Below are 24,614 nucleotides of genomic sequence, written 5' to 3' on the forward strand. Positions count from 1 at the left end.
GCCATGTGGTGCTGAATTTTGGAGTTGAGAAACTAAATTGCAAATCTCCAAAATAGGCTTTCACTAAATTTGTTATTGACATTGGTACTCTAAAAAAATAAAATGCTGCCCAAAGAAGCTCATGTGGCACTGAACCATATGGATTAGCCAAATCCAGGAATGCCACATGGAGCTCCTTCCTCTCCTTTTTAGCTGATTGAATTCTTTGCCAGATAACATTGATGTGTTCTAAGCATCCTGAGAACCACCACTTTTGAACTGAAGTGTCAATGAAGCCATTCTATAATAGGTAGGTTGACAATCTCTGCGCAATAATGCTGAAGAAAATCTTACATTCGACGTTTAAAAGTGAAAGAGGACGAAACTGACTGATGCTTGTAGCATCTTTTTCTTTAGGTATAAAGACTCCACCTGCTCTGTGCCATGCTCTAGGTACAACCTGCTTTTCCCATGCCACTTTTATCAATTTCCACAGAATTCGTAGAACTCCTGAAGCACTCTTGTACACTCTGTACGGAACTCCATTAGGCCCTGGAGATGATGAAGATCTGGCCTTTCTCACAACCTGCTCTATCTCTTTCCACTTAGGTGCACAGACCTCCATTTGCTATTCTGGTGGATTGATAGGTGGGATATCTGACGGAATTGACATAGGCTCATGACTTTTTGCATCTGTATGCGTTTCCTCCAAATATCTCTCTAGCTCAACCCTAGATGCTTTTAAAGTGCCATTCTTCTCACTGGTGAATAACTTCTTTACGAATTTGAATGGGTCTTTATAGAAATTAGCCCTCGCATGCTCCTCCTTTTTGTAGCGTTTCCTATAAGATAGGTACTGACCCATGTCTGAGTTCGCAGATGCTGACGCTTCCATTTACCCCCATCCTCCCCACCACCACTGAGATGGTTCCTTCCCCTGCATACCCCCCACCACCACCAGGATGGTCCTTTCCCGTACCTCACAGGGGGTCTTCGCAGGAAATGCAGAGTCCGCACTCTCAGATTGCAAGCTAGGGACGGGGTCTACACCAAAGAACTTTATCATATATTGCTTGCTGGGCTGTTAATAAATGGTTAATTGTTACAGTAATATTCTCCCGAGTCTTTCTGGTAGAACTACAGTTGACAGCAGATCTAGTAATTGATGCGTGATTATGTGCACCAAAATCAATAACAAAAAAAATCAATTCTTTGTGTACAGGGTGACAAGCATTTGTCTTGTAAAATGTGCTAGATTTAATATATGAAGTGGCAGCACTTCATGAGCCCACGATGGGCCCCAATGTGAATCCAAATTAAGCATGCAGAAATTTACATGAGCAAGCAGTAAATAAATGCACTCTTTTGAAGCCAGGAAAAAAATACTAAATATATGTATTGAATGATACTTGAATGATTAGTCTGATATTCATTCTACATTGGGCATTAGGTATGTTTCCAGATTGCTTTAGACTATTCACAGAGCAAACAAAATGTTAATATGCTGGACTAGAGAAATGATTGGACATCCCTGATGTTCTAAAGCTACTAGCAATAAAGGAGACTCTGAAAATGGCAGAAAGTAAGTGAGCTGTTTCCATAACTAGAGCAGCATTTCTATATTCCACTGGGACGAAGGAATTCGTGAAAACATCATCCTCCCTAAGCAGCTCCGTTCTTCAAAGAACTCTGGCTCATTGAAAATGCCTTCAGGGGCGAGTTCCTCGATTTTAATTCAGGCGAGTTCCACAAAATTTTAGATATTCTATTACATCAGCCAGTACTCTGGTACAACTTTAGTAAGGACCATGGAATTTCAATATGGGGTCCAAGGAGGATGCTAATGGGTCTTTGGAAAATTTTAAAATAAAGACTCTACAAAATGTATATTAACAGGAATAAATGATAACCAAATCATATTTTTTTAAGAGAAAAACTGAGAAATGTACTTTTACAGTGCAAAACACAAAACACAATGCCAAAGGATACAATGTGAAACAGTGTAGTGCCCAGGCATAACAACTAGGCCTAGTTGTCTTGCATAAGATAACTAATCATAAACTAAGCTGAAAAAAAATGTTTTGGTTGCCCACATTAAATAGTATTGTTGCGCTTCATACATGTGACCAAACTGAACCTGTGAAATCTGTGTTGGCATTCGCGCACAATTTCCAAACGCCTGGAATCCTATTGATATAGATTTTGCAGTGAAAACTCGCAGAACAAGGCAATAGAATCAGAATACAGTGCTGCAGGGAATGGCGCATTATTGCAGGCCAAAACCGGGAAATTAGTAGCACTTCCGGTTCCATAGTTCTCAGTGGGTTTTTAAAATGGGTTTTTGGTTAAATGCCTGAAATAAGGTCTGTGGATAATACACGTTCAAGATATTTCCTTGTTTTATTCTATGACATAAAATACATCAGTAATACCCCTTGTTATTATTATTTTTTTTTTTTTGTGAGCTTTTACCTGTTTTGAAAAAGGCGGTTGCTTACACTTGGCTAAATGGGGTTGTCACGGTTAAATGTTATCAGGAGAACAGGTAAACTCAGCTATACAGAAGTTCACTTTCATAGTCTTGTTGTGTTTATAATCACACGCATGCATCCTATTCTAATTCAAACTTTCAGGGAACATGTTTTAAATAAAGACTGAAGGAGTTGTGGAAAGCTTAATGGTCGTTTGACCCTGTATCCCGTTTATTTCCTAGTTTTTTCTGGTGATTGTAGGCTCCAAAATTCATAGATTATGATCATGATTAACAAAGTGTGTAAGAATCAAACGTTTGTTGATCACTTTTTTTTTTTTTTTTGCAATAGCTAATCTAAAAGCCAGTGGAAAAATCCTAATAGGTCGAGGGAAACATGGTGATGCTAACTTCCGGTGCTGATGCTACAAAAATACATCATCATCATCATCATCAGAATTAATTAATTAAAATTAGACAACCTTTTCTACAACTCTGCCGATTGATCGTAACAATGATTTTACCTGCATGTGAAGAACAAGGAAGAAAGCAAGCTCAGCAACCATCAAGCGCGATTCTCAGCTCCCTCCAGTGGTGAGAAGCCAATATGTTCACCGTTATCTTGCTTCTTTTTCTGGCCATTTATTTTACTCTATCTAATTTTTAGGACCTTTGGCTTTGTAAGCCGTTGTTGGCAGATGAGAAATCATAAACTTTTCTCAGAACTCTATTTATTTTGCTAATTAGTGCTGTCACTTGCAACACATTTAGCCATGGGTTTACGAAGAAATTGAAATACCCAGATTTATTTACTGGTGATAAAAAGTTATGTAAAACCAAGCTGTGTAAATGTAAAAAGAGAGATCAAAAGATGCGTGAGAGGACACAGCTTCTGTGACTGAAGTGTATAATGTTTGTAATTGTATATTTTACCAGCAGTGTGCAGGATTGCAAAAGAAACATCATCACTGTATGTTGTATCAAACAGCAAGTTCAAGAGTGAAAAAGGAAGCATAACACAGTTTGAAGGTGTTTTAATGTCAAAATCAAACTTTTACATGTCACATACCAAACTTTCAAACCATTCCAACCCCATTTGATTTGTTATTTTTAATAACAAACGCAATGAACGCATTAATTCCAGGAAAGAGAGAGGGAGAGAGAGCTTCAAAAACTCCTCTTTCACATAGCATAAAAACAGAGAAATAATAATAATAATAATAAAAAAAAACATTTTCTTCACAGGTGCAGGATTAAAGACAGTCAACATGCCTTTCAGGTTAAAGTTCAGTGGTCATTTCTCTACAGGGTAACAGTAAAATGGCGGATGTTCTGCAAGTACATGAGTTCAGTGTTTATCTCATAAAAAAGTTCAAGTGAATGTTACTGTATGCTTTAGACACAAAGTTATTTTGCCCTTCCCATTCCTCCCTGTTTTGCAGTAAGTGAGCTGAACTGTTAGGTAAACGTGCAGTAAAAAAAGAAGAAAAGACACGGTTTCATATACATAGTCCGTTATGCACCCCATACTGTACACTACTTACAGACTGCTGTATAACAGCATATTTAGCCTATAAACCTGGCAAAGGAAACATGTCATCTTTAGAGACAGATTCCCTCTTCTGAAGTCCTCCGGTTTCACAAACCCTGTGTAGGCCAGTTCAACACTTTCCTCTCATCCAGGCACTGAACCACAGGTTCTGGGCTAGTCTTTTTTTCAGGTGAGTTTGTGCACCAGTGCTTCCAGTAAAACCAGAAAACTGGACAGATTTTGGCATAGATGGACTGGAGTCCACCAGTCCCGCTCCAGACCCAAGGCTGTTCCGTGAAGTGAAAGGGATGAGTCTGCGATTCTCGCCGTGGGAAGCCAGGAAACACACACACTTCAAGAACCGTCGCCAGGTGCGGTGTGTCTGAAAAAGGGAAAGGGCGAGAAAACAGGCTCCCCAAATGTATGGCCTTGTGAGGACAAATCGGAGCGCAGACTAAAGCCGAGGACACACACTGAATCTCAAGTTTCCTGAGAGTTGGTGAAATACATGTCAATTTGTTCTTATCAATCAGATTGTACTTACAACGCATAACAAGAGCTAAAAATGCCACTCCTAAACTCAATTTGAAAATTCCAGAGGCTTGATGAGATACCAATGGTGGCGAAGACCTGGACGAGGCTGATTAACAAAGACTCATTTGATTCGTTTGAACTGTAATACAGGTATTTGAACAACTACATTGTGTGTGTCATTTCAGGCTAAATTAAAGATCTAGCTCTCCTCTGCGACTTTTGCGCACCGACCTCACTTTACATTCACACACACTCAAATACGCTCCTCCTAATGAGGCCATGTCCTCAGAAAAACAACAAAATCTGATTCTTTCTTATTTAACAAAATAAGTATTAGCTTATCGTCATGCAGTGTTGCCTTTAAAGAAATTTGGTTTACATATGAGCTCTACTTAAAAGGGATGAGATACAGTATATTTGTTGTTTAATAGTATAGTATAGATGTATCTAAACATTGTTTAATGCCCCTGTGTATGCACTTTACACAGATGATTAAGTTATTCAAATACACTTCAGTGTCTTATATACTAGTTTAAGATCAAGCAGGCAAAAAGGCTACATCTACTTTCAAAAAACCGTTTCTTAAAAAAGCCTCAGGTATGCCAAACATGTCTGTTTATACAGTACATACACACTTGTACACACATCTGCACTAAATGGATATAGACATGTTTCTCCGTGTGTGCATGTTTTTGTGCTGTGCACATGTGTCGCATGATTTAATTGGCTGATTTAAACTCTGAGGTCTGATGGGATGATAATGTAACAGTCATTGTGAAAATATCTGAAAATTCTGAAGCACTAATGAGAACTTTACTATATTCCCATATCTGTTTAAAAAAAACAGTAAAACAAGTAGCTTTACAAATTATAAAAATGAATGACCAGATTTGTTTTGTTCTCGTTTTTCTCTAAAAGTCTGAGATAAAAGCATTTACATGACTAGTGTGACTGTATTTAAATAACTGTACCGGCTCAGCAACAGGAAACTACTTAGATTAAAATATGATTGGTTAGGATTTCCTTTTTCCTGATGCTACATGGTTTTATTTCCATAATGTGCCACAATCGCATCCATTTCTGTGGCCTGTAACCGGATTTTGTCCATCAATCCCCACATCGCCCCCTGTCTGCGGGAGCCCTAACATGCAAGTGTTTGCCATTGACAAAGTCCGACCAAGTTTATGAAAGAATAAACGACGATTCACTTTTTTTCTCCTCGACTTTGATATTTTGCATTCAGAGAAATGAATTGATGATGATTTTTTTTGGCAAGGAGAAGATGCCTGTTTTGAACAGGTATGCACTAGTCTCTTAATGATCCTCCTGCTCCGATGCCATGAAGTTGCTCAGGCCTGTCCCGTGGTGTGAGGGGTTGGCTGGAGCTCACAGGTACACTTCCCTGCGAGATAGAGTGATGCACGAGCTGGTCTTATAGTCGCCCCCCGTCCTCGTAAGGGGTATGACCTCTGGGGTGTGTGAGTCTTCTTCTTCTAGACGACAGCCAAAGCCGACGCTGCTGAACGTGTCGTAGGACGCCGAGGTCATTTTACGATTCAGGAGATTACGGTTGTGGTCGCCCATGTTCCTGTTCCGGTCCCGGCGGCTGAGAGTTCCCAGTGGATCTCCGTTTGCAAGCGAATCCCGGACCTCCTCGCTTCCTCCGCTGCTTTTATCAGTACCCCCGTCTCCATCTTCCTCTCGGTCGCTGTCGTCCTCCGTGTTGTTGTTGTTATCGCCGGGTGAGGCGAAGGTTGAGAGTTGGGGTGTTTCCATGCGTCTTCGTGGTGACGGTTGCACGGGCATCCAGCAGGTGTCAGAGTGACCAAACTCATCACACTCTCGCGTGCACTTTCCTGTCAGAGCCACGTCAGGGAGCTGCCTGGGGTCTGAGGAACAGAGACAGAGGCTGTTATAGGAAATCCTGTCAGGCAACTGTCTCAACTGAAATATGCGCAGGTCATAGTTCAACATTTTTTGTTCAGATTGTCAAGTTTTAGACACTCGTGATGTCCCTGGAGAATGAATGAATGTCTATCTACAGTGGCGTCCTAGGTCTGGGACCATTCATGTCAGGTTGAGTACTGCTGTAAATTACTGCAAATGAATGCAAAGGAGGACAAACCAAACCAAAATGAGAACAAACCAAATAGTAAGAAAATGTTAAAAATGTTAATCTTTCAATTGCTAAGAACATAATTTGTAATGGTAACAATATGGTATAGAATTAGAAGAACCTTTTGAACCTCAATCTACACTGTAAAAAATGTAATTTCATTGGGTAAAATACTGTAGAAAATACATATTAAAGCCTGTTAATTGGTTAATGGCAAGTTCCCTTTTACTATGTATGGTGAAAATAGATCTAAAAGGACATTTGAAGTAATTTTAAAGTAAAATAATGTTAAACTTTGGAAGTAAAAATTAACAGTCATCTTATAATTTACAGTGAAAATGATATACGCACAATTCCCTGCTTTGAGACTTTACATTTGATGGCATTTTATTTAAACAGTAATGTTTCTTGTCAGTTTTTTTTTTTAATATATATATATAAGATAAGTACATTTGGTTTTTATGTTACATCTTAGGTTGTTTCATATTGCAATTTTTGTGTCACGTGTGTTATCATGATGGATTTTTTTTTATATTTATGTGCAACGAAACTATTTATTTTTAGTTCAAAAACATTTTAGTTAAAAACATAATACTTTTTAATTATTAATAATATAATATAATATAATATAATAATATGCATGTGCTACTGTAATTAAAGTGAAAGTTCACCCAAAAATGAAATTTCTGTCATTATTAACAGCCTCATGTCATTCCAAACCTGTACGATTTAGATTCTTCTGTGGAGCATAAAAGAAGATATTTTGAGAAATTTCTCAGTGTGTTTTGTCCATGCAATTAAAGGTCAATGGTAACTGTTTGGTTACCAACATTCTTCAAACTATCTTCTTTTGAAATTTCATTTTTTGGCTAACTATCCCTTTAAAGCGAAAGAAGAAGAAAAAAAAGAAAAAAACAATGACATAGCCTACTTTGAAATTCTGAAAAGCATGTCATTTTTCATTTTGTGGTCTCAGACCTTTCCCACAGATGAATTTTTACCATTTTCCACATGCTCCTCCTCGCCTACGCTCCCTTCTGGTGTCGTCCTTTCATATCCGTCCTCAGGCAATGGTAAAGATCCCAGTCTGGGTCCAGAGGAGCTCTTGCTGCTCGGGGTCTCAGAGTCCTCCACCCCACTATCATAGCAGCCTTGATCCGGAGCTTGACTCACCACAGAAAATGTCACTCTTCTGAGAGGCTGTGGAGAGACACCGAGAGATATGGGATTAAAACATGATAGGTGACGGTAGGTATTACGTCAATAAGGATTATCTGTATAAGACATTTGATTGATCTGATTTCACAATGATCTCTCATTGAGACTCTGTGGATAAATAAATAAATAAACATGTACACAGTATCATTATACTAAGCAATGGCACCTGCTTATCACAAAGACTGGAGGGCTCTTTTGACTTAATTAAACACCCTGCATAGCAACACCCTGGCAACCATACAGCATTATATTAGTGTTATTTATTTACTATTTTTTAATTTGCTTTTATTTTTTTATTTTCAGTTTTCATTTTAGTCGAATTTGTAGTTGCTTTTATCAATTTTAAATTATTACTATTTTGATTTATTTCAGTTAGAAATTGTGGTGCTTCAACTTCAGATATTTCAGTTGAGGCCTAGATAAACTTCAAGCGAAACTGAAGGATAAACTGGTGTGACGTCATTCAGAACAAAATCAGGCCAAACTGTAGTTCCTTTCGCTCTGGAGTTCGCTCTGGCTGGATAGCACCTCCGAACTATCATTGGTCCAGAGTGAATACGTAATAAGTTTGTTCTGAGGCTCGGTCTTTTTCGACATGGAAATCTTTGTTTCATTTCTTCCGAATTTCTTCCATTTCTTTTTCATACTGGAGAGCTAATTTATGGTACAATTTGAAGTTGTAATTCTAATCGAAAGCAACACTGACACTGTTTTGTTATGTTTATATTGTAAACCCAGCCCGTTCTCATCCTTTGGCGTCATACATGTGACGCTTTGTACATTTCGTTGAAATCGTACGCACATGGCATCCTTTAGCATCAATATGAGACGCAGAACCCAAGGCGTCATACAGGTGACGCTCGTCTAAATCCAACGCACATGGCATCGTTTAGCGTGAATATGAGACGCAGATCCCAAGGCGTCATAACCGTACCCTACCCCAGACCTAAACCTACCCATAACAGTGCGTGTTATATTGACGCTAAAGGATGCCATGTGCGTAAGATTTCGACGAAATGTCATATAGCGTCACCTACATGACGCCAAAGGATGAGAATGCGTTGGTAAACCTGCTTGCTATCTATTGAATTAAGTGCTATAAAAATAAACATGACGTGACTTGACTTGATTTTATTTCAGCTTTATTGCAGTTGACAAACTGTTTGTAATAGTTTTAGTTTTAGCTTTAGTTAATGATAATAACCCTGCAACATAGCATAATGGCGGCAAGTTTGACATGAGCAAGCACCACTCACATTTTCTTCAAAAAATGTTAAAATTTAGTCGCACATATAACAAAAAACAACACATTTTATTACACCCTGTGGGATACTTTATAGCATGTGTTTTATGACCTCATCTATATGGGTATGACTCCATCTCCCCAACCTAATCTCACACCAGCAAATCAGCACATTCAAAGTCTCCAACAAGATCATAAAGTCCAGTTCAGGCTGTTTGAAACCGAAGGAAGAAAGTCTAGCCAAGCAAACGAGTCCCACATTGTCCCTTCAGCGTCTACTGGAGCGATGACTGACAGCTGTTAGGATAACTGCCTTATGAGAAGCACATTTATATGCTCCGGTGTATGCCTTAATCAAGACAATGTGAAAAGAGAGAGAGAGAACGGGAGCGAGAGAGTGCGCTAAATGAACACCGTAATTAACTGATGGTTTCATTTTTCACTGGGGGGAAGTGGAATCGTAACAGAGAAGGGAGAGGGTGATGAATCAGTCTTTATGGGTTTCAGGTGTCAAATGTAGCAAGCGACAAACGAACATTAATAGAACACATCATCTGTCTTGTCTGCGCGCCGATGTCTGACATGGTCCTGACACTTGAGAGGTTTTGAGGGACAGCAAGTCTCATCCGGAAACAGAGTTTTTTTTTATTATTTACAGAAAAGACCATACATACTGTCTGCTTTTTATTATGTACAGTATTCTGCATGTTGTATCATTATAAAATAATTCTGTGTTGTATCGGGAGCATAATGCGTAATAATTTGATGGTAATGCTTAGTCATTCCTAGAAGATCCTTGAATCTTTAATATCATCTTTGTACCTTTCTCCGTTGTACTCGTTTCTCTGTGTGCATCTCCGGAGGCACATAAAGAGACTCGCGCACACACACTTTACTCAGCTTTATGTTGAGCCAATCAATGCAGTGCCCTTGACCCTTGCTGGAAGTCTCAGTGGAACGCTGTTTTATTGACCCATAATCTCCACCCTCGTTTACCAACTCCACTCCTCACTTTTCTCGGAATGCCTTTCAATTAAGAAGGGGATCTCCTAGGGTCTAACTCAGACATTGAGCGCAGCTCTCCTGTACAACTAGAGAAACATTGTGCAGTTACAGATGCATTGTATAAGTGGTTTCTGAATTGGTCCATAGCGAACCCAGAAATGGGTTGTAGGTCTTTTCTGATAATAAACAGCAGGGGAAAACAATGCTGCATGGAAATCATAAAATGTAACTGACCACTGAATCATATACAGTCAGAATAGCATAATAAACAGCATTGTGAACTTTTACTGATGACGTCAACATTTACTATGCATTTGGCAGACGCTTTTGTCCAATGCTTTCATTGCATTCAAGTTACATTTATTCAGCTAATAATTTGTTATATTTTTAACAATAATAGTGCCTTATGATTTATTATTTTTCCAATTCCTTTCATTTACTGGCAAAAAAAAAAGATGTTTACTGGTTAAATTACAACATGGAGCAACAAAAAAAAAGTGTGATGTGTGATATTCAATAAAAAACTGTTTTAATAAAGTGTTTTATTTTATTGTTATTATTCTTTTGAGAAGTACATTGCACTAGACAATATAATAACATGTATAATGGTAATATATTTCTATCATCATATTTTTAAGTTTAACCAAACTTTTATTTTGGAGGGTTGTTGCAAAGTTATTTGAGTTTCTGAGATGCCATCTCATCATAAATGTCCTGCATGCTTCAGTATGTGTTGTAGATGAAACTGCGCCATTCATTCACACAAAGACATGCAGAACATGCAGACTTAATATTTTTTGTGGTTTCATATTCATGCACACTAGTCCATTCGATCTTTCCATCTTTATGACTGTATTCAATGACACTGTCTGTGTTTTCCACATCAGGGAAATCATAGCAACCTACCGTAGCGTTGCTTGCACTGTGCTGTGCTGTTCGAGACCAGGAATGCATGTCAAGGCCACACTTCCAATCAAACTCTTCTAGTACATTATGTTGGCCCACATCCATGTTAATTCAGTGAAACCAGTTGCTTTCTATTAAAACTGTACACGGTTGACTCATTTAACTGTGTGAGGGTGGGTCTAGAGGCTCAATAACATGGGTGGGAATATAAGCCGGTTTGCTGCATTGTCTTATCAACACAGCGGAACCAATCAGATTACGGCGGATTTTATTTTGAATTGCCAAGCACTGCTGGCTTATGTGCCACTGTATACTGATTACCCAAGCCCACATTTACACTAATGGCTGCATTTGATTTGTTTGATGAAGATTAAATAAGTTCATTTTTAAGAATGATATCTGCACTTAAACCAGTAGCTAAAGAACATAGCTCATAAAGAACATTTCAGAATATTGTAGAGCATCATTATATCCACACAATTCTCTGAAGGGTTTCTACAAATTACCCACTGAATTGAGAATCACCTTCTCATTTTTTAGGGTTTCACGAGTAATGCTATAGGTTGTTCTAAAAGCTCCACAGATTCAACTTTAGTTGCCTATTTGGCTGAGAAACAGTGTAATCAGCCCTATTATGAGTGTGAGAAAGCGACTAAACGTTTGTTTCAATGTTTGACGCGGTTTCCTTGACAAATAACGAGCCATTGTTCTAAACTGTCATCATTACACAACGTTTTAGAGTGATTCTCACTGTCGTTATGCATTATCTATTTAGAAACGCTTTCAATAAAACTTTGCTAACCTGTGGGTGAAGGTCTCTTATAGGAAGGATAAAACAAATAATTAGATCTTTTTAATTTTAACATTGTTGTTTCTCTTAAGTGAGTTTAAATGGTGAATAAATGGAGCCATTACTAAAGTCTCATGCGTCTCTGATTTTTCTTCTGAGACAAAGACTACTGTAATCTTAAGTGTCAGAAAAGGACATTCAATATATTTCAATGAGAACATTTATTATTAAATTCTTCAAAGACCAAATAATCTGAGTGGTGCTATTTAATATTATGCAATATTAATTTGACAGTATGTGTCAACAGTTTTCTCAATTATGTCTAATTTTATGTCTCTTTATGATGAAAAAACTACTGTTCAAAAGTTTGGGGCGATGTGAGATTTAAAAAGAATTTAATACTTTTATATTTTTACATTTAGCAAGGATGCATTAAATTGTTCAAAAGTAAACACTAAAGACATTTATAATGTTAGAGATCCATTTCACATAAATTCTGATCTTTTGAACTATCTAGTCAATGAATAATCCTAAAATAAAAAAAATAAGCAATACTATATAAAAAATTAGAAACGTTTCTTTAGCACCAAATCAGCATATTCTAAAGGACACTGAAGACTGCGTAATGGCTACTGAAAATTCAGCTTTGCCATTACATTACATTACATATTTCTCTATTTGTATCAAATAAATGCAGCCTTGGTGAGCGTATAATAAATATCTTTCAAAAGCATAAAAAAAACTATTGCACTGACAAAAAACTTTTAAATGGTAGTGTACATCTGAAACAAAACTTATACACGAAAGAAGAATAACGTGGAATTCCACTCTCTTCTGAGACAAATGAGAAGCATTCAAATAATAGAATGTTCCTTTGGGCTCTTTAATTTGCATATGTAAGGCATATTCAGAAGCTGCACCTGTATATCATGTCAAAGTGCTACCCATAAAAAATAGGTTTACAGAATAATAATAATATGAGTTTCTATATTTGCATCACACATGCTATGCCATATTGTCACAATATGATGGCATAACGTTTGCGTGGGAGACAGAAACTGAGAGCGCGTCAGTCACAGAGGTTGAGCTTTTGGCTTTTGTGGTTGTTTGTGTTTGTGAGAGAAGAGTTTGGCTAAAGACACAGAGGTTTGGCTGTGTGGATGTGTGTGAAAAGCAGAGTCTGGCTTAAGTCACAAAGGTTGGGCTTTTGGATGTGTGTGTGTGTGTGTGTGTGTGTGTGTGTGTGTGTGTGTGTGTGTGTGTGTGTGTGTGTGTGTGTGTGTGTGTGTGTGTGTGTGTGTGTGTGTGTGTGTGTGTGTGTGTGTGTGTGTGTGTGTGTGTGTGTGTGTGTGGGTCTTGGCTGGTGTCCAGTCAGTGCACCAGCAGCAGAAACAGAGCTGATAGAATATTAATGGACTTTGACGGCAAACATTAAAAACCAACCCTTTAATCTGACACAGGCCATTTCCTTTCCCTTTCCAGCATGACATCCAACTGTGTCTGTGTATGTTTACTGATGTGACTGTCTGTTAAACCAGGTGTGCATCACCGCCTGCCTGCATTTGTGTGTGTGTGTGTGTGTGTGTGTGTGTGTGTGTGTGTGTGTGTGTGTGTGTGTGTGTGTGTGTGTGTGTGTGTGTGTCCACATCTACACTGGTGTGCATGCACATCTAACAATCTTGTTTGTGAGATATCAGACCCGAGTGTGTGTGTGTGTATGTGTGTCTGCTTTCCGCAGTCATCAACATAATTAGAGAGAAACACTCTTACCTGACGGCTCAAAGGAAATTAACGAGGCCTGATTAATTAGTGCTTAGCCTCTCCTCTGCGTTCCATGACTCTGCATATTGAAAGGGCATGCCGCATACAATGAATAATTCAGGCGAGTTGATTTGGATATGGATCTATAGTGTGTTCCAACTATAAGTACATTCAATTAGTGACATCACTCAAACAGCACAGAAGAGCCCCTCAATCCTCCGCCATTAACCGTGGAATCAGTTTTATTCACGATTAGTGTGTACAAACTGTCCTGTTCACGATTCCGCTTATTCCGTAATTGATTAATTAGCATTTTGGTCAGAATTATAATTTTTCTCTATCATTAAAATTCTGCTCTAGTCTATTCTGTTCCCAATCTGTAGAAAACTCACAAATGGATTCTCTCTACGTTCTCTATTTTTCCTAGAGAGCAAAAGTTCTCTACAATATCTCAGAATGTGCTCAGATTTGCCCAGTTCAATGTCTCTAATCGAAAAGCATTCAATGCGAACTCAAACATTTTGAATCAAACTCTTAAAAGATTGAGACCTCCAAGGGATAGTTCAACCAAAAAATAAATCTCTGTAATATTCAAAGAGAACCAATGATATGATGCATGTTTACTCTTTGTGTTTTGTTCAGCTGTGTTTTTGAAGGATCTTTTTTTCGTGAATGAATCATTCTCGTTCACTTACATTTACTGACTCACTTCATTCAAAGAAGACTCTCCTTTATGAATCACATGGCCGCTTTACCTCCCCTCATAGACTGACAACTGAATGAGCCAATGGCATTCAAGTCATGCAAGCCAAGTATGGGTCAGAAGCATATTATTGGAAATATGTCGATCGATTGGCCCTAAAATGTTAATTGTGTTTGAAGATAACATACCATCTACACTAAAGCCTACCCTGAACTTATCTGACAGTGCACAAAACCAAACATGAAATAATAAGAAATGCATTCTGTTCAGTGAACAGAAGACAGTCGTATGTCTTTAGAACAACAAGATATTGAGAAATTGTTTTTTTTTTTTTTTTACAGAATTTCCTTTTGTCCTGAGCTGTGAAAGAGCAACCTCTGAGCATTAAAGTTTTATGAAATAGCATCGTCTGCCCAAAAGCCATGCAGCAATACACCAAGCATTTACAAATGTGGGACTTAAAGGCATTAAAGGAGGATGTAAAACGGCACACACACAGAGAGACACTTTCTCGTTGTGGGTTTGCTTTAGTTTAGTATTCCCTCATATGCTTGTCCTGTGGAAAACAATTTCACCCGCGTGTGTGTAACAGCAGCAAACACTGACAGTTATTAATACAAGCAGGTGGCAAACTGACAAGCGTAAGTTTGTGTAGGACGGAGATAGACGGACAGACACACACATCATTTACAATTTCCTGTACGTCTCCTGCTCAATGACATGAGAAGGATAAGCGAGTGTGTGCGCAGGACTCCCGTTTCTGCGGCGGAATAAAGGTCACGAGATGCGTATGTGTTCTGCAATAGCGTGACAGATACTCCCGATGATCATCCTGCACCACGGCTCGCTCTGACTGCAGCATTTTACACTCACGCTCCCCTCTCACTCACTCATTCTTTCTGCTCTTTTCCTTTTCCCTTGTTTCTCCTCTTTATCCATAACTCTTATCCCTTTTTCTTCCCACAATTCCCTTGCTGTTTGAACCTCTTTGGTTCATTCAGCCCACCTAGAATTCTCTCATCTCTCTCTCTCTCTCGTTCTCTTTCTTCCTCTCTTTCGGCTCCAGGTGATTTACAGGGCTGCTCAGCAGTATCTGAGTATCAGCACTGAGTCTGTGTGAGGAATAATAATCACCATGCAGTGAAAGAGGCACTGCAGAGAGAGAGAGAGAGAGAGAGAGAGAGAGAGAGAGAGAGAGAGAGAGACTAGGAGGGAGAGAGATAGAGAGAAAGAGAGAGGTGGAGGGTGTCGTGAGAAGAGCAGAGAGCAAACAGAGTTAAGAAGTGGTTGCGCTAGTATAGACGCACACAAACACACAGAGATATACAAACGTGGATTAGCACACATTAACTGTTGCAGAGGGGTCATCGACTGACTGCAACACAAAGTCAAAGAGGAAGACGGGCACTACTGCCGCTTAGTGGCCGAAATTAAGCACTGTCAATTTCCCAAGCATGCTGTGAATGGAATGACATCAGTTTTTTTACCTACACGTTCTTTAATTGTGGGTAATAATAGACCATATACATATACATATACAGGTCTGCTATATATTTTGATTCGTATAAGTTTTATACCTTTTAAAATCTTATTTTTTAAATTTTTATTGACAGAGTGGACAATAAATGATGAGGAGCAGAATAGAGGATAGGGACTGAGAAATTACAATTCAAAATATTGGATCAGTTTGCTGACTATTAATTAAAGGGATAGTTCAACCAAAAATGAAAATTCTGTCAGTATTTACTCACCCTCATGTTGTTCCAACCCCGTAAGACCTTCATTCATCTTCGGAACATGAATTTTTGATGAAATCTGAGAGCTGGATCACTCCTCCATAGGCTTCTAAGGGATTGACACTTGCCAGCCCCGAAAAGTTATTAAAGACATAGTTAAAATAGTCCAAGTGACTACAGTGGCTCAATCTTAAGTTTATCAAGCGACGAGAATACTTTTTGTGCGCAAAAAAAAACAAAAATAACAACTTTATTTCAAACAGTCAGTTAACATAGTGTGATTGCGTAGAGCTATGTCACACGTAGGCTCACTATTGGCCGACGCTGGTCACGTTGGTGATGCGTCTAACGTACAACACAGAAGCTTACGCTTTTACACTAGTGAACTGACTCGAGGCCCACAGAGAAGGATATGAATAGTTGAAATAAAGTCGTTATTTTTGGGGGGGGGTTTGCGCACAAAAAGTATTCTCGTCGTTTGATAAACTTAAGATTGAGCCACTTGGACTATTTTAACTATGTCTTTAATAACTTTTCGGGGAACAAGTGTCAATCCCTTAAGAAGCCTATGGAGGAGTGATCCAGCTCTCAGATTTAATCAAAAATAACTTAATTTGTGTTCCGAAGATGAACGAAGGTCTTACGGGGTTGGAACAACATGAGGGTGAGTAAATACTGACAGAATTTACATTTTTGGGTGAACTATCCCTTTAAATAGTTTCAAAATTCAAAATCTGCCATGATGTCCGCATAATATTGGCATACTCAGTTAGTCTTTCGTAAGGGGCATTCACACTGACAGCGATTTAGAAATTATTTGTAATTATTTAAAAGTTGACCAATATCTAATAATAATAATAATAATAATAATAATAATAATAATAATAATAATATACGTATAATGTTGTTGTTTATTTGAAAATTAAATTATTACTAAAGGATAAAACAGCCCTAGTGAAAATAAATATACAAATTTTTTAATGCTAAATATACATTTACATATGTACAGTACATAATATACATACCTAAATTGGTAGGGTAACTAAATTGGTATAGGCCTACTTCAAGTCTGCTAAATTGGAACAATTAGTTTTTTTAATGCACTTTAGTTATCCATAAATAGTGCTGAGGTCCAAATAAAGAAAGATATATATATATTTGATTGTGCTAAAATGGAATATCTTGCATTTAAAGACTGATATTATCATAGTTTCTTACTTATAGTGATGCTGAACACATTTTCGGCTTAATATTAAGAGATATGCATTGTGCAATAAAGAAGTCATCCACATAAAGTTTACTATATTATAATATTTATCAGTAAGTATCAAGCGATATGTCAGTAAATATGTTAATGATTTGTAGTATACATTTTCATTTTTACATTTAGCTGACGCTTTTATCCAAAGCGACTTACAATTGCTATATTTCAGAGGTCGCACGCCGCTGGAGCAACTAGGGGTTAAGTGTCTTGCTCAGGGACACATTGGTGTCTCACAGTGGATTCGAACCCGGGTCTCTCACACCAGAGACATGCTTCTTATCCACTGCGCCATCACCACCCCATATATACAAAGTATACTTAATGAAATAAATGTATTTAAAATTTTGGTATAGGTTGTGTTTCACTAGTACAAAAGTTTGGGTCAGTAAGATTTTTTTGAAAGAAAGTAATATTTTTTTTCAGCAAAAAAGCATTCAATTGATCAAAGGTGAAAAAAACATTTATAGAAGATTTCTATATATTTTGAAATTTCTATTTAATAAAGAATCCTGAAAACAAATGATGGTTTCTAAATATTAAACATATTGAGAACCAAATCAGCATATTGGAAGGATTTTAAACACTGAAGACTTGGGTAATAATGCTTAAAATTCAGCTTTGACATCACATGAATAAATTAACTTTTAAATATGAAATGTAGCTATTTGAAATATTTCACAGTATGACTGTTTTTAATCAAATAAATGACTTTTTTCCAAGTACTTTAATTAGTGATAAATAATAATAATCATATTCCTTGACCTTGCAGTGAGTTCTCATTATTATAATTAGTTTAATGAAGTCAGACATCTGACTCCAGTCAAAGTGCCACAGCTGAGTCAAAGTCAAACAAGTGTAAGCACATAATTCCTAGAGGAACCAAAGAGCATCGTCTGAAGCAAAGCTGTTTAACCAACCACACAGCGTTTGGGATGGATTAAGCTCCTGAGGGGAGGGCAAACTAATCCATTTGTGATTGGGCTTTGGCTGAATAAAAGATAATGATTAGGTGCATGTCTGACAGACGTCTCTGTGTCTTCCTGGTTTGTTTCTCTGAAAACAAGGCTTACTTACTGAGAGTGTCCCGATGTTAGCAAGCACTGTGTGTATGAGGAGGTGATATTTATGGCTTTCCCCTCATCATCGTCTCAGACTTCCACATAACAGTCTCCATTGTGCTTTACATAGTAAACAGGATGCTTCAGCTCAAGCTTTGCCTTCATATGTGTGTGTGTATGTGTGTGTGTGTTGTGAATTTCACATGTGTGTCTGGGTATATATGGTGAATTTTAATGAATACCCACTTGTGACGAAAAGACACACCCACACACACACACCGTCCCCTATTGTCCATTTTATACTGACCAGCAACCAAACAAAGCAGTTCTGTTACAGACGCAGAAAAATACACAATGAAGTGAATAAGGATGTCTTACAATGTGTGTATAATGAGCTGTATAAGTATGTCCCGTGCCGAGTGAGTTATTTTCACAAGAAGATGAGCTCATGCTATATACAACATTTTGAATCAGTTATGCTACATCCTGTTTTGCCATATAACAAAATGCACACACAATTTCCGGTCAGAAACCTGTCACTGAGATGACACGTGGCGAGATGAAAAATCCGAAATCATGCGATTTGGTCAGTCTCTGAACGCGAAACAATAAATTCACACACACCTACTCAGTGGCCCAGACAGTGAACACACCCCTTTGACACACAGAAATTTAAACCGAATGTCTCACGACATGCTGTGGTTGCTGTGACAATAGCCTCAGTGTGTGTATGCGTGTGACACATGTGAGGGGTGTTATTAACACTACACACTACACTCATTCAGTCCGCCCCCCATTCTCAGGTCCTCTCAGACGTAATCGCTCATCTCTGTGAAGTCTTCATCATCTAGGTTCATCTCATGACGTGCACTGCGAGAATAGGCCCTTTCTGTGACCAAGGCATAATTAACATCTAGTGTCGGGAAGTAGCTAACTAAAAGTAGCAACACTGCAAAGTTAAGATCCATTTTTTTTCAGACTGACAGTATTTCTGCTGTTTTCAAAACTGCTCGCAGATACAAGTGACTTTTTCCAACAAGTAGTGATTTAATGTACAAAACACTAAACAAATTGGGGTAGTAATCAAACATTGTTAGATAAATATCTTCTTTCTCTGTATCTTTGGCATTTGGGAGACTGATTTTAGTGAACTGGGTTACCTGAACAATTTATATATATGCATCCGTTCAATAAAATGATTCACATTTGTGTCAATGCAGTATTTTCGTTTGTTAATATTAAATTATAATATTTATAGCAATAAAATCTCAAACAATATTTTGTTAAATGTCTTTGATATAGGGCCTACTTTTTTTTTTTTAATGTTTTATGGAATTGATTCATTTGTGTCATTGCGAAGATGTCTGTTTGGCAATTTTTCATTTCTAGCCATATACAATTACCTTATAATATTGTCTGTAATATTTTGTAAAGATAAAATAATATTTTGCTAAATTTCACTGTTGGTCACTATGTTTTTAACATAAATTATATTGTTTTCAAGCTTTATCCACGTAATTTAGTGCAACTAAATTAGTCAAATGCTGGTGCTCATTGTTTTGATACAAATAAAATAAAATGAAAAATAAATAAATAAAATAAAACCTAAGCTAAATATTTAAAAAAGGTATTGTAGAGTAGCAAACTACTTTTCCAAAAGCATAACTTGACAAGTTACAGTTTCAAAGCAGTGTTCAGCTCTCTGTTCCCTCTGCTACTGTTGTTTTTTTCTCTCCATCTGTCGTTTTAGGCTATAAAATATTCAGATCATTAAATGCAAACATTAAATCACTCTGCACTTTAATAAAACCCAATCCAGAGTTATAACGACCAGCATAAACCATCATAAAGACACCTGACAATATAAACCACCTCTCTTTAAAGACCAGGTTGTTGTAAACATCAATTTCATGGGTTCAAATGTTCATCATATCCTCGAGTGTGATGAAGGATTTGCTGTCCACAATGAAGGGGCTTGAGTCTACCCCCACCTCCCAGACCCAGACATATTTAATTATAAAAATTAAGGTGGAGTCTGGGTGGTAGAGAGATGCCAGAAGAATTATCAAAGGAGTGAGATAAGCAGCTGGTATATATCCTTCGTGGCATGATTAGCAGAATTAGATGAACATGCTCCTCCTGAACATCCGTTTGGAACTTGATTATTATGTCTCAAGTATTTGTTATACTGTAAAAATATGCAGTTGTCTGTATATTGTATATTTTTCATCATGTTCCTGGGAGAGAAAGTAAACAGATAACTTAAAACGATGTGGATAGAATCGATACACATCAAATTCGAACCCACATTTCTCACACGGAAACCCAACGTGTCAAACCACTAGCCTGCAGCTCAAACAAATGTTATGTGGGATATCATACTGTACACTTTATCAGATCCGATTATAACTGATGGCTCACAGCGCACAGAGGGAGAAAGCTGCCATGTTTTCTTATGAAACACTAAAACCGCCACAACCACTGTATTTTAAGGAATGGTGATATAAACTGAGATCAGCGATAGTGGCCTGATGGAGACTGAATCTGATGCTACAAAAGGCTAAAAAGGTTAGTATCACTAGCCTAAGAAGCTTAGAATAGAAAAGACAGTTTTTTGCTGCCTCTGGAAATACACAACACTGGAGAGGGAAGAAAATCCATTTAGCAGCAATATACAATTGTAGCCCACATAATGGGGACAAAATGTCCCCACAAAGATGGCAATATCTGAAATCCTTGTCCTTGTGGGGACATGTTGATCCCTATGATGGAAACAGCTTTTTTGATGTTTTTTTGTTGTTTGTTTTTTAATGTAAAAATGCAGAAAGTTTTCTTTAAGTTTAGGGTTAGTGTTAGGGGGATAGAATATACAGTTTGTACAGTATAAAAATCATTATGGAAAGGATCATCTATGGAAAGTCCCCATAAAACATGAAAACCCAACATTAAAAAAAAGGGAGAGAACATAATAGGGAATAGGAAACTAAAAGTAATTTTTAGATACTTAATTGCATGTTAATTGCCATTAAATGAAAATGCATTATACTTTAAATTTAAATTAAAAGCAATTAACTGAAAGTAAATGTTTTTTTTTTTTAATTTTGTTTGGTTATTTGATCATATCAATTCATCGGACATTTCCACTTTGTGTGAAATACTGTGAATGTGTCTCCCTCACAAGCTGTTTCACTCGTCAGCAACCACACAAACGCATACTGCAACTGTGACATCTCAGCGGGAGTTGTCTGACCGTGTCGTGCGACTGAGCCCCAGCACCAGCTTGAACGCGTTTATGTGTGTGCATAGATATCAGACATTTGCTTTCTTCCTAGCTGTTTTTCCAGCACAAACGCCTTTAAAATCCCTCCTCTGCTGTGAGAAGCCTGAAGAATAACTGTGTTGTTGAACTTCAAAAAAAGACTTTCCACCTCACGCTCTGCTTTTCACTTAGCAAAGTGCTCGCTCTAAATTACAAAGAAAACGAGGCACTTACGGCCCACATAGTTGACAGTCTAACTTATGTTCAGCGAATCTCCCAACACAAACGCGCACACACGTTTCCCTCTCTTCTCATTGCTGCGTTTCCAAAACGTCCTTCTCAGGTCTGTCTTCTTAGATGTATTGCCCCTTTTATCCGACCAATTAGGCGTCAGCATTTCATCTCCCAGGAAACGTGTTTGTGGCTTTAATTGGCCATTTGATTTGCATCGCTTTGATTTAATTCTATCCAAGTGAAGAGTTTTATTTTCGCCCAAGCGGCTGTTGTTTCCCCCGGGGCCAGTGCCACGTGTGAGTGGGTTGTGTGCATGGGTGTTTATGGGTGTTGCTGTATGTGTGCGCATCAAAAAGCAGACCGAAAGAGTGTGTGTGTGTGTGTGTGTGTGTGTGTGTGTGTGTGTGTGTGTGTGTGTGTGTGTGTGTGTGTGTGTGTGATCCAGATTGGGGAGGGTGTCGGATTTAGATCCAGGGTTAGAAAGTGTGTTGCCTCGGTTGCTTTACTTTTAAGCATTTTTAGCATTCTTTGAAGCGTGGTGGGTGTTGTTCTGAGCACTGTTACATTTGGGCAGTGAGGGGGAAGCATCATGCCTTATCTCTATGGGCTTCCGGTCGACGTGTACAGGCAGGTGTTAGGGATCACACACACACAAATACTAACATACACACGTGCACACACAGAGGAACAGGCCCACATGCCCTAACTTGCCCACAGACTCATTTTCCACCAGTGGGATGAGACGGAGGGGGGCAGACGACTTTATAGTGGTGTATCCAAGGAGAACGACAAGTAGTTTTTCTTCTACATGAAAAGCGCTTTTGCAACAGGAGCAAAATGAGCAAAAGATTATATCTATAGTGCTCCTATAGTGTGCCTTAAATGGTAAAATGTACAAATAGCTAAACAAACAAATAAATAAAAAGTAAAGCCTGTGGTTTGAAGCAGAATAATGTGACGGTATCTGAACTTTTCTAAGACTGTAGTTCACAAACCCTATGACTCCCGGTAATGCTGTTTTCAGCCACTATTCTTTCACCCATCATCATGCTATTCACACATTACAATACGGTTAAAGTGAGCAATCAAAAAGACAACTTATTTGATTTGATTGACATACAACTATACATACATGAACAAACCCTTGGATGGTCATGTTCATGGATATACGGGTAGTCAGGAATTAGTGAGCCAATATAATGATCAGGTTCGCAGGCCTAACAATGTGATGAAAGGAGGACAGAAAACCTCATCTCTCCTTTTTTATCTACTTTCCTTCCTTAGCTTTCTTTCAGCAAGAAAAAGTTGAGCCAAGGTATAATCCCTAATTACCAACTTATAATTAAGTTTGCAAGTCCAAACAGACTAAAACGCTAATTAAAGATTGTGCCCTTTATTCTTTGTTATGCATACTGATACATTGTGCATATGGAATTTCAACGTGATCTCATTAGTGTTTGAATGTAATGTGCGGTTCTAGCACACAAATAATTTAGACAAAGTAAGGACAGCTTCACCTTAAGACAATTTCAAAGACATACAAATCTTAATGAAAATCATAAATATATGTACTTACAATAAATGAAATGAATTTGCAAGTTTTAACATAGATATGTTTATTTAAAAAAAATAATGTAATGTATAAACCTAATTTGACAAAGCTAAAAATAATGAAACGAATTTCATTCACAATTTGCATAATATCCATCCTGAATAGTATTAACAAATTAGAATTAGTGTGTCCCAAACTGTAGTATGATGAAATGAGTATTCTAAATATACCCTGATGGTTTACCGAAGTGCAGCTCACATGCACAATCTAACAGCTAATATTGCCCACAACTCATTGCGCGTTGAATGAGGATTCGATTACAACAAAAACAAATAAAGTGTTAAAAACTACAAAGATGATGCGAGACCGACGGTAAGGGGTTTGAGTGATTAAGAATCAGTATCTAACCTGATGAAAAAAATATTTATTCAATGTTATCCAAATTATGCTTCATCTGCAACAACACTTTTATAAAGATACGATCACTATGGAGTAATTCCAATATAACAATTACCGCAGTATTTATATTTATAGGCATAGGTATTTTTTTATTCTTAAAATAAATGTATAGTACATATATTTTATGTTAGTACATACATTTTTTTATATTAAAAATTAGAACACAAAATAAATAAATAAATAGCGAATTAGAAAGCACAGATAAAGTTAGAAAACATGATTTGAGTGATTGATTTACAAAAGTGCACATCAAATATGCTAAACACAGAAGCTTGAACGTATGTGTCACGCTAGAACAGTTCTCATGCACACACATTTAAGCTTCTTCTTTTCCTTTTAATAGCAGTTGGCAAACCAAACTTTAGCTTCTTATCAGATTTTATATCCAATCAAATGCTCTCTATAATTTGAAGTGTCCCGCCCTCTGCATATAAATAGACCCTGAAGCTGTGGTTAAAAATGGTTACTTGTTCACACATTTGCGGTTTTCTACATGGTGAATGGCACATAGTGCACTATATAGGGGATAGGGAATGATTCAGACAGTGTACATGTATGCTTTCCATTGGGGCAAAGGAAGTCTAGTTTCATGTTAGTGTCACGCGAACTGCAGCAACTCTGGTCCAGAGACACGATAGCAAAGAGCGGATCATATGCGTGAGTCGGCACATACCAGAAAACATATCGGACCCATTTGAATTCTACACAGAATGCAATACTTTAAATTGATATGGAGGAGATTAGGAGGAAACTGCGACTTTATTGAGCTCAACGGCTCTGGCCCTGCTGTGATATA

At 37.7% G+C, this 24,614-nt stretch overlaps 1 protein-coding gene across 1 annotated transcript in view; it reads right to left on the bottom strand.

The window, feature by feature from the left end:
• Positions 1-3,467: 3,467 nt before the first annotated feature.
• pcdh7a (protocadherin 7a) overlaps positions 3,468-24,614 on the bottom strand; it is a 32,714-nt gene continuing 11,567 nt past the window's right edge. Inside the window, exons 3-4 of the mRNA XM_077205034.1 lie at positions 7,632-7,830; positions 3,468-6,403 (exon numbers count right to left, since the gene is read on the bottom strand). Coding sequence (XP_077061149.1) covers positions 5,901-6,403; positions 7,632-7,830 — 702 coding nt within the window. The 3' untranslated portion in view covers positions 3,468-5,900. The remainder of the gene's footprint in view (positions 6,404-7,631; positions 7,831-24,614) is intronic.

This window comes from Siphateles boraxobius, unplaced genomic scaffold (assembly GCF_051911475.1).
Source record: "Siphateles boraxobius isolate OS27281-9 unplaced genomic scaffold, OSU_SipBor_1 53, whole genome shotgun sequence".
NCBI lineage: Eukaryota > Metazoa > Chordata > Actinopteri > Cypriniformes > Leuciscidae > Siphateles > Siphateles boraxobius.